The sequence below is a fragment of the Camelus bactrianus genome, chromosome 23 (genome assembly GCF_048773025.1).
Source record: "Camelus bactrianus isolate YW-2024 breed Bactrian camel chromosome 23, ASM4877302v1, whole genome shotgun sequence".
NCBI lineage: Eukaryota > Metazoa > Chordata > Mammalia > Artiodactyla > Camelidae > Camelus > Camelus bactrianus.
In genome coordinates this window covers 19,774,963-19,786,133 of record NC_133561.1, presented here as the reverse complement: position 1 = coordinate 19,786,133, position 11,171 = coordinate 19,774,963, and the positions used below count along the sequence as shown (strand labels likewise).

The window sequence follows — 11,171 nt, the reverse complement described above, 5'->3', positions numbered from 1 at the left end:
TGTAAATTCTTTTCAATTAAGTTTGTCAGACTAGGGCAGGGTATCAAGATCAGCCTTAAGAAGGCCTGTCGCCTGTTCTTAGCTCCACTACCAGTCTTGTTGCTGGTGTTGGCAAACCATCTTATACTTACTTAAAAGGTTATTTGTGGGACCAGTTAAGAATTGCATCTGCTCAATAATTGCATCATTGTTGGAAAAAAAAAAAAAAAGAAGAATGAGGAGGAGGAGAAGGAGAAAGAGAAGAACCTGAAGATGTAGCCAAGGAGGAAGATTAGCAGCATCACAGACCCTGAAGGTGCTCAGGATGCAGAAACCCAGATATGGCATAGGGCTGTAGTGGGATGTGGGACTCGTAAAAAGAATTAATTGAAAGTCTCTATACAGAAGAGTTAACATCCCTATCCTGACAAAAAGAAAACCTGACAACCAGGCATCAACTTCTAAGGCAAAAAGCTAGAGGTGCTTCTCTAAAGAAATGAAATGATTCCAAAGAATCCTACATTCTATTCCTTAGGGATCACCAGCATACTAGTTGGTTCTCTACTTGACACCGCCAAATACAGAATACCAGTTAACAAACTTCCCCAAGAACATTTACTTAGAGCTCTCCATTTCCTTAGTCTTAGTTGTGAAGAGCCAACCAAGGATCACCAGAGAGTTGAAAAATATTGCAGCATGAAAGACAAAGACCAAATTAAACAGAAGAAATTATTCCAGAGGGAATAGAATTTAGGGAACACAAAGGAACCTAAAACAAGCTAACAAAATAACTTCTGACAACCGATAGGTCAAAATAATTACATCCATAAACATGAAAAAGCAATCTTTCCAAAGCTCTTGGAATTGAGGAATATGATTGCTAAAATTTTAAATTTGATAGGATTGGGGGGGAAATTCTGAAATACTTTATGGAGAATAGAAAAATAAAGAAAATGACTTTTTTTTAAAGAAAGAGACATCGAGTAATAAATCTTGGAGGTCCATCATCTAACTAAAAAGCATTCTGGAGACAGAACTGAAAAATTCGAGTAGAAGAAATTATCAAGGAAACATTTTCACAGAGCTTAAGACCAGAACCCTCCCAAATGAAAGAACCTACGCTGCTACCTAGGACATGAAAAAATTAAAAACCTAAAATTAAAAAAAGAGCCAACTTTTGATAACACTGATTTTCTCTATTTTAGCTCCACTCTAATCTTTATTTCCATCCTTCTACAGGCTTTGGGTTTAGTTTACTTTCTTTTTCTAGTTCCTTAAGGGATAAAGTTAGGTTGTTGATTTGAGATCTTTTTTTACTACTATAAATTTACTATGGAGCACTGCCTTTGCTGCATCCATGTAAGTTTTGGCATGTTGTGCTTTTGTTTTCATTCTTCTCTAAGTATATTCTAATTTCCCTTGTGATTTCTTCTAGTCTGTTTAATTTTGACTTTCCACATATTTGTGATTTTTTCAGTTTTCCTTCTGTTATTGATTTATAGCATCATGTCATTGTGATCAAAGAAGATATGTTGTAGGATTTTAATATTTTTAAATCTGAGATTTGCTTTGTGACCTAACATATGGTCTGTCCTGGAAAATGTTCCATGTACACTTGAGAAGAAGGTATATTCTATTTTTGGATATAGTGTTCTATTAATGTCTATTAGGTCTAGCTGGTTTATAGTGTGGTTCTATTTCCTTATTGATCTTTTGTCTATTCTATAAATTATTGGAAGTAGGGTATTGAAGCCTCCACTTATTATTATTGTAGAACTATTTCTCCTTTCAAACCTGTGAACATTTGCTCCATATATTTGGAGACTCTGTTGTTTGGTGAGAACATGTTTATAAATGTTACATCTCAATAAATTGACTCTTTTATCAATATATGTCTTTCGTCTCCTGTAATAGTTTTGACTCAGCCTATTTTGTGTGATATTAGAATATATTTTTCCATCCTTTCACTTTCAACCTATTTGTGTCTTCGGATTGAAAGTAAGTCACTTCCAGATAGCATACCATAAGATCACTTTTTAAAAGATCCATTCTGCCAGTCTTTTCCTTTTGATTGAAGAGTTTATACGTTTACACTAATTACTGATAAAGAAGGACTTACTTTTGCCATTTTGCTATTTCTTTTTTGTCTAATACCTCTTTTCATCCTTCATTTTCCTCCATTACTGTCACCTCTTGTTTAGTTGTTTTTCTGTAGTGTTCTGTTCTGATTCTCTTATCAGCTTCTTTTGTGTATATTTTAAATATATGTTCTCTTAAGGATTTTTATAGTTTCATTCTTACATTTAGCTCTTTAATATATTTTGAGTTTATTTTTGTGTATGGTGTGAGGAAATGTTCCAATTTCATTCTTTTACATGTAGCTGTCCGGTTTCCCATCACCACTTCTTGAAGACACTGTCTTTTCTCCATTGTGTATTCTTGCCTTCTGTGTTGTAGATTAACTGACCATAAATTTATTTTGGGGCTCTTTATTCTGTCCCATTCATCTATCTGGGTTTTTTTTTTGCTGGGGTGGGGTGGGGGGCAGTTGATGTATGCCAGTACCATGCTATATGCCTCCACTGTAATCATTTATCCTAGACAGCTGTGGGTCTTCACTTGTCTTACAATGTCTACTCTACTTTCCACCCTAGTTGAGTTCCAAGTTAGGCAAAACAGAGATGAATGCCTTGTGTTAGTCCTTCAGATTACCTGACAGGTTTAAACAGAAACACACAATAACGTACAGATAAGGTCTGCTCTACTCCTTTCCAGAACCAAGGTCCAGGGTCCCATGCTAGAAACACAGGTTGCTGTCTTCAAGACTGTCACTTAGCTGGGGAGGAAATGGGACAAGGGCAAGTAAAAACACTACAAAGTTCTCCTATTTTTAATTTGCCTTTTTCCTGATTCAGTGTTTTCTTTGTTGCTTTAAATCTGCTTTCCATGTTCTGAAAAAGCTCTAATAGCTTTTTTTTTTTAATGTTTCTGTGGATGTTTGGAGCTGTGTGTTCTGCCATTTTATTGACATCACTTCTAATCCTAAAATTTATATGGAATGCAAAAGACCTAGAATAGACAAAATAATACTGCTAAAGAACAAAGTTAGAGGATTTATATATCCCAATTTCAAAACATACCATAAAGTTAAATTATCAAAACAGAGTTGCCAAAGCAGATCAATGGGATCAAGAACTGGTATCCAAAATATTTAATAATCTCTTACAACCAAAAAACAAATAACGTAATTCCATAATGGGCAAAATCTTTGAATAGACATGTCACCAAGAATATACATGAAGAGATGTTGGAACATCATAAGTCACATTAGGAAAATGCAAGTTAAAACAACACTTCACACCTCGAATAGCTACAATCAAAAGATACAAGTATTGACTAGGATATGAAGAAGCAGGAAGTCATAGACATTTGCTGGTGGGCGTGTAAAGGGCTGCAGTCACTTTGAAAGTTTCTTCAAAAATGTAAATATAAATGTACAATATGATCCAGAAATTCCACTCCCGGATATCTACTCAATACAAATGAAAATGTATGTCCAAAAACTTACACACAAATGCTCACAGCGGCATTTTCCATAAGAATCAAAAACTGGAAATAATCCAAGTGTCCCTGAACAAATGAAGAAATACATATAATGAAAAACTATTCAGTAATAAAAAGAAATGAAGTACATGGTGCAGGCTCAAAACATTATATTCAATGAAAATCGCCAGATGAAAAAGACTGCATATTGCATGATTTCACTTATGTGAAATGTCCAGGAAAGACAATTCTATTGAGACAGAAAGTAGATTTGTGAGGTGGAAGTAAGAAAGAGGAGTGACTGCAAATGGGCATAAAGGATTTTTATGGGATGATGAAAATGCTCTATAAGTGGAGATTACGGTCATGGCTGCACCATTCTGTAAACTTACTAAATCATCAAGTTGTATTCTTTAAACAGGTAAATTTTATGGTATAAATTAGATCTCAATAAAGTTGCTTAAGTAAAAATCATATGTATGTTTTGATAAAAAATAAAACAAAATCAGGAGACGAAGTCTCCTAAGGAAGGCAAGGAAGAAAGATGGACTGATGCTGGGCATAGAAGTGATACAAATCTTATTTTCCTTCTTAGGCAGATACTATGAAGGCGGATGCTGTTCTAAATGAACATCAAGGCTAATGGTATATGTTGGTGCTTTCAAACAAAACTATTCTTTAAGTGAGTGAACGAATGAATAAATAAACAAACAGTGGGAAACTAGTTACAGAGCTAATAGTCTCCCCAAAATTCCAGAAGCAGTTTCCAAACAGGCAGCTTATATAATATGTAACTGCCGAATCTAATGAAAGCATAGTTTTCCCTTCTTTCACAACCTTTGTGTTCACTGTGGTTGTTCACTCACAGGGTTTCTAAGATCAAGCCTTTCAAATGATGTCGAATGCCAGCATCCCAATTGTATTTATGTAAAGTGCTGATACATACTGATTACAATGTGTGATGTGGACTTCTAAAATTATTAATCACTGAATATACTCAGTTCTCAGGTATACTTGAAATGGCAATTTATTCTCAGTAACTGGTAAAACTCATTTCTTGAGAATACTTAAAATTAGGGGAGGGTATACCTCAATGTTAGAGCACACGCCTAGCATGCATGAGGTCATGGGTTCGATCCCCAGTACGTCTGTTAAATAAAAAATAACACAAACAAACCAACCAACCTAATCCCCCCCAAAAAACAAACAAAAAATACTTTAAATTATACGCTTAAAAAAATCAAAACAATACAAAGATGTATAAGGATAATCACAAAGTCCTCTCTTAGTGACCGGTGTTGACTGTTTGACATATAGCCTTACATACTTTGTCTTAGATTTAGACCAACAAATATAGTTTAAAATTTTCCTCCTCCCTCCCCCACTCCTTCCAAATGGTGTCATACCTAGAAAACTTGCTGTGTTCGTGTCAACATGTCATGGTCATCTTTATAGTCAGTATGCATATATGTCTTAAAGGTTTCATAGAAGACCTTGCTACACTATTAATGGATATTCATATGATCTAATTACGCTATTACATGCTAAATAGGGGGTTTTCTCCCTTGAAGTGGGGTGGGGTGGGGTGGAGTGGGGTAGTGGGATTGCTGGTGGGTCGAAGGATTTGCAAATACAAATTGTAATAGAAATTGCCAAATTGCTTACCCGCAAATAGTAGTGATTCCATTCTCACTAGCAGTTTATGAACGTGCTATTTCTCCGTACCCTTGGTAGTACTGATTTTATTTTTCACACTTACCAATCTGAGGGATGAAACGTGGCATCTCATTGCCTTAACTTAAATTTTCCTGCCTGTAAGGGGAAGGTGAACACCGTTTCATGTTTTGGGCCATTTACATTTATTTTTCTTTGGATTGACTGCTGTAATTTTGCCCATCTTTCTGTTAGTTGTCATGGTCTTATCTGTGCCAGCTCTTTGTGTTTTAAGGTTATGTGTTGAAATATTTTTCCCAAGTTTGTCTTTTGCTTTCTCAGGTTGGCTTTTTTTTTTAAACTTTGTCCCTAGTATTTTTAAAACTTTGAATTTGGTTAAATCTGTACATTTTTCTTTAGGGTTTCCAAGTTTCCTGCTCTTCTTTAGAAGGCTCTTCCTAAGATTCTATATTTACCTACATCACTTTTATTAATTAAAACTGTTATAATTTAGATTTTTATTCTAGGTTAAGTTCATATTTTGAGATTGTTTTGCTATCACTTTTTAATGTATTCTTTTTCCAGTGAAATGAAATATCCATTATTAAGTTCCCCTATATACCGCATCTATTTCTGAAATGTCTAGTGCATTTCCTTTACATATTGTTCTTCCCCATGACAATCCACATACTTTGATTATAATAGCTTTACAATGTTTTAATATACCTAGTGGGGAAAACCCCATCTCTCCACATTTCTTTTTCAAAGATATCTTAGGAGTTTTTGCTCATTCCTTTTTTCACCGAAGCTTCAATATAATTTTGTCCAGTTACGAAGAATCTGACATGGTAATTCTGATTGGAATGGCATTATATTCATATACTCATTTGTGAAGTACTGGCATCCCCATTCAACTGTACACTTGATTCATATATGAGACGTATATACTAACTAGGTCCGCTCCCCACTGAAATATCTTGTTCTGTCATTCATTTCCCTCCCACTAAGTTTCACGGGGGAGAGTGCACATTTTGTTTCAGCAGTTGTTCCGTGCTCTTGCTACGTCTCCTGAGAATACTTACACGTTCTGGCCTACAGTCCTCTTCTTTCATGCAAAAAACATGGTTTGGTTGTTTGGCTTCGCCTTCTTCCAATTTCTTGCCAACCTCATCGGCCTCACCAGCCTCACCAGCCCCTCACTCATTTTGCTCAGTTGCTCAAACTTCCCAAATTCTTTGCAGCATCTGGGTCTTTGCATATTGACTACTTTGTACTTCGAATACTTATCCTTTTGGTCTCTTCAAATGCTATTTCCACGAAAGGCCTTCTTTGACATTTTCTAAATTTAGATTAGTTTCTTCACAGCACTCTGTACTTTACCATCATAGCCTATAAAATGTTTGTTCAGCATGCTGTCCCCACTACCATAAATTTTAGGAAGACTGTATTTGTCACTACCACATACACAAAACCTAGCAGAATCTAGCATGTATACTTGTTCAACAGAGATTATTTTGTTGTCTATGATTTTAAAAACTGAACTGTATCTGAAGAACAGAGCCTCTCAACCAACTGGCAAATAGCTCACTTTTACAGAGAAACAGGAGAATCACTCAAAATGAAAATGTGTAAATGTCTATCAACATCAATAGGAGAGTTACCCATTTTTGGTACAAAAATAAGACCACTTCTAATCTGAAGAATGGGTTTTTTGCATTTACTTCTGGGTCATTATTAAAAGTATATTTCAATAATGCAATGTTTAATAAGAACGTGAACTTTAAGATACTTGCTTCTTGGGGGAGGGTATAGCTCAGTGGTGTAGAGTGCATGCTTAGCATGCACGAGGTCCTGAGTTCAATCCCCAGTACCTCTAATAAACAAACAAACAAACAAACAAACCTAATTACCCCTTCCCCCCCAAATTAAAAATAAAACAAACAAATATATTTGCTTTTAATAGAGCTTTAGCTCTGGGTAGCTAATCTAATTTGAAGTCCAAATAGGAAGATGAAAGAGTAACGAGACATAAAACCCCCTTCACTTTCCATTAGAATAAATAAAAATTATTTATTATATATTAAATATAAATTATTATTTTACATAAAGGTCATTATTGATCAGTAGTAAGCTTGTAAGATCATCTGTACTATCCTTTTTATTTATTGAATCCAAGGCTGCTTCTATTTTATACTTTTTCTTAAACTAATTATTAATAAAAATATATCTAGTGAAGATAAAAGGTATTTAGATCCTTTCAAAGATTATTTTTGATCTCTCCACACCTTATCCCCACAGACTCTTTATGGGATAAAACTCCTCCTTATATATGCTAGTAGTATTACTATTACTTCTCTTATCAGAATAAAAACACAATACACAAAACATACTAGAAATAGTTGGTTCTTTTTAATCAGCTATTGATGGCATAATAAAATAAATTTAAGTGGCACCTAATTTAAACATTTAAAATAGTTCGTTGAAGGATAATCTACAACACAATATGTTAAGCCTAATTGTCAAAATAACACCTTTTTTCAAGAAAGACAAAATAAAGGCATGATCAAAATTATGACCAATAATTTGGGTTCATCTGGACACTTATAGATGACTTCATAGGCATACTGGCAGGCACAATGTTGAAAAATCAATCCACTTGACTTTGAAATAATGGTTAAGATAAAAAAGGAAAACTATACATTTCAGAATATTAACGTCTGAAATTAAAGAAAAATATCCACCAAATATCACAACAGATCTTTTAATGATGATTTTTTTTTTAACATTAAGCTTGTTGTTTTAGGGAACATCTTTTCTCTTTGAACATTTAACTAAATGTTCTATGTGTTAAATAATTTACAGAAAGAAATAAGTTTTGTGTTCTGTACAAATTAAAGGACCCATGAACATAACCCCCTCCCACCACCAAAGCTCAAATCTGCAATGGTCTCAGCAGAAAATAAACAGTTCACAATTTAAACAGAATTTATAGAATTACAAAAGTTTACAGGACTCCTCTCTTACCACTTTTTTCTAACAGCAGAGGTTACAATGACAGAATTGAATGATCAGAATGTAAAAATATTTGTGCAAAACTGCATTCATTGTTCTTACCATTTAATAGAGGTAAAACCTATGAATACACAATGACAATAATGAAGAAAAACTACATTGAAAGTAATTCTATTTTAGATTTCAAACAACATTGATTATACTATGACTAAACATTAAAAGAAAATGTGGCACCATGAGCAGCAGGAGCAACAAATGATTTGGCAATTCTGCCAGCTAAGGAAGCTGACACTGGAAAATGCCAAAGTTTATCTCCACACCAGCCATCCGTCTGAAAAGACTGGAAACAACTGTAGGGCTGAAAACTCACTTCAATGTCTTTATTCTTGAAGTTCATAGATCATAAATGAAATATTTAAGAAAGTCCTTTCCCCCCTTCAAGGAGTGCTTCTTGCATCACTGGAAATCCTTAAAAAAGCTGAATCATAGACTCTCTGGATTTACCTACACCAATCCATCTAACTGGGAGTGGAAAAAAAGCATAAGAATAGTATTAATTCATTTATAATGTTCAAACTTTGGGATTAACAGATCTCACACTTTGCTTAGTGTCACCATTTAACTTTTCCCCATGTGCCTTTTGCTATCTTTTTGCTCTATTAGCAGATTATGCCAATTTCTAAACAGAATATACAGTTAACATCCAGTACAGGGTAGTTTGCCTTACTGTTTCCTGTTTTAATCACACAATATTTACAATTCTGTAATTCCTAATAATTAGTAGAGTAAAACACTGGCCCAAACCAGCAAAGATCTAAGGCACTTTTGATCAAGTTCTTAATAACTAGAAAAAATAAGCATGTTTGAAAAACGGTTGATGCTAAGAGGACACTGAAGTGTCACTGCAGCTTTCATATCTCAAAAAAGGTAGAAATTATCTGGAAGAGAATACTGCTTTAACTTGCACAGCCTTAGGAACTGGCTACTGTACCAGCCTATGGGAATCTCTAATCACCTGCACCACATGGGTAAGCGTTTAAGGTATTTTACAGATGTCATTGTTAAATTCGCTGTTGTTTGTATTTCAAAAGATGTGAAAAGTGCAGTGAGCAAACATGCTTACAAAATTTATCAAGCTGGGAAGCGCAGCTAGCAATATGGAAAACAAGATTCATGTTTGGAGATGAACCACAAACACAAATCAACCACAATACAAAATCAGATTAAGTGCGTAATAGATTTATACAGAATACACTTGCCACTCACTTCACTTTTTGTCTCTGAAATCTCCAACAGCACAAATAAAACAAAAACAAGCAATGTGTTAAAAGACCTCATATAACTAGTCATAGCCATAACTTGGTTATGCCTAACTCCTTGGCCAGCTTACATTTATTTTTTAATAAAGAAGCTTTATTCTTTATTCTTTTATTTTTTCAAATTGGATTTCCTATTTTCTATACCTATTACTTCCTAATATCTAGTCAAGAAACTCCTCTAACTCTCAAGGGTGGTTTAACCCCAAATAAAAAAAAACACAAACCATTTTTGGTGGTAGTAAAGATACAAAGGATTTGTTAATGAAGAGGGAGAAAGAAATAAGAATGAATGTCACAGGGTAAGAAACAGACTAACAGAAAATTAAAACAGGGTCAAAAGTGTGAGAGGTCTCATGCAAGTGAAGGATTAAAGAGAGATGATTATATTTACTCTAAGGGATAAAATTATTTAATAGTTTTCTGGGAATTTGTTCAAATCAAGCACTCAATACAAAATAACCTGTTTTTCATCCTATTTCAAAGGTAGACAGTTAAGTCAAAAGTAGAAAAAGTAAAGATGGTTGTTCATAAAGTATTTATATTTACCTGGAATTTGAAGCTCATCTTCAATAAATCGAACATAATTTTGTGCATTAACAGGTAGTTCTTTAAAAGTCCTTGCATTTGATATGTCTGTGTTCCATCCTGGGAGAGTCTTATATTGAACTTCAACTTTATTTAAGACTTCTTGGTTTGCTGAAAGTTAAAGAATAAGTATATTTGTTTGTGGTGTCCACTGTCTATTGCCAAACAACTTTTTGATATGTCATAGGTTTACAACGTCTCATACTTGGAATTTTTCAAAGTTTAGAAAGATAAAGCAGTACATATACCATCTAGTTTTTTATAATCAAACATATTTCTGCAGCAACAGGTTTATTCAACCTAAGTGGGTAGATTATTGTTCTAATAACATCAGCTCAAGTCAAGTTTTGCTGTCAAATGAGTTTTGCTGCCAAACTTACAATTTGCAATTTTTAGAGCTTTTTAGATTTCCACACTGTGGATTAGGGATTGTGAATCTGTGTAATGGCAGCAATCTCACAGAAAGGTTTGCAGACTTGCTCCCATCTGAGAAACCTTCTATTGTTTTTGTGACTACATACAAAGGCTTAGCTGGAAATTTTCTTCATTATCTCAACTAACCATTTTCTCTGTATTTCCTAAAAGAAACTGAACATGTACAGTTTCTTTGACTAGAGACAGATAGCTGGATGCTGTAGTACAGTCCAGATTTCCTTCTTCATGATTCAGACCCTCGTTCCCCACCTATGGGAGTACTGCCTGCGGAGAACGCACAGTTCAGAATCCCCTAGGAATTGCTCTCCACTGAAGGGAGCTGTCACCCTGGTGCAGCCCATTTCCAATGACTTGCCAACATGGTGATATAAAGGACCTGGCCACTTACCTTAGTTGGGGACAACTCTGAATTCAGCCCTATAGCTCCCCATGGCATCAGCTGAGAGCTTTTTATGAAACTACTTGGCAGGTCACCTTGTCCCTCTGCCTCGCCCTGCTTCTTCTCTCACTCCCTTACAGATACTGCTGTTCAGAGCACTTATAAACTACCTACCCGCAAATCTCTGTATCAGAGTGTTTCCCAGGGAATGGAAAGTGAGACAGTTGGTGCCAGGAGTGGCGCGAGGAAGAAGGCTCTAAGACGAG

General features: G+C 34.9%; 1 protein-coding gene across 1 annotated transcript in view; it reads right to left on the bottom strand.

Moving 5' to 3' along the window:
* Nucleotides 1–7,562: 7,562 nt before the first annotated feature.
* ADSS2 (adenylosuccinate synthase 2) overlaps nucleotides 7,563–11,171 on the bottom strand; it is a 31,827-nt gene continuing 28,218 nt past the window's right edge. The window contains exons 12-13 of the mRNA XM_010973522.3: nucleotides 10,053–10,202; nucleotides 7,563–8,709 (exon numbers count right to left, since the gene is read on the bottom strand). Of these exons, the coding sequence (XP_010971824.2) occupies nucleotides 8,657–8,709; nucleotides 10,053–10,202 (203 nt within the window). The 3' untranslated portion in view covers nucleotides 7,563–8,656. The remainder of the gene's footprint in view (nucleotides 8,710–10,052; nucleotides 10,203–11,171) is intronic.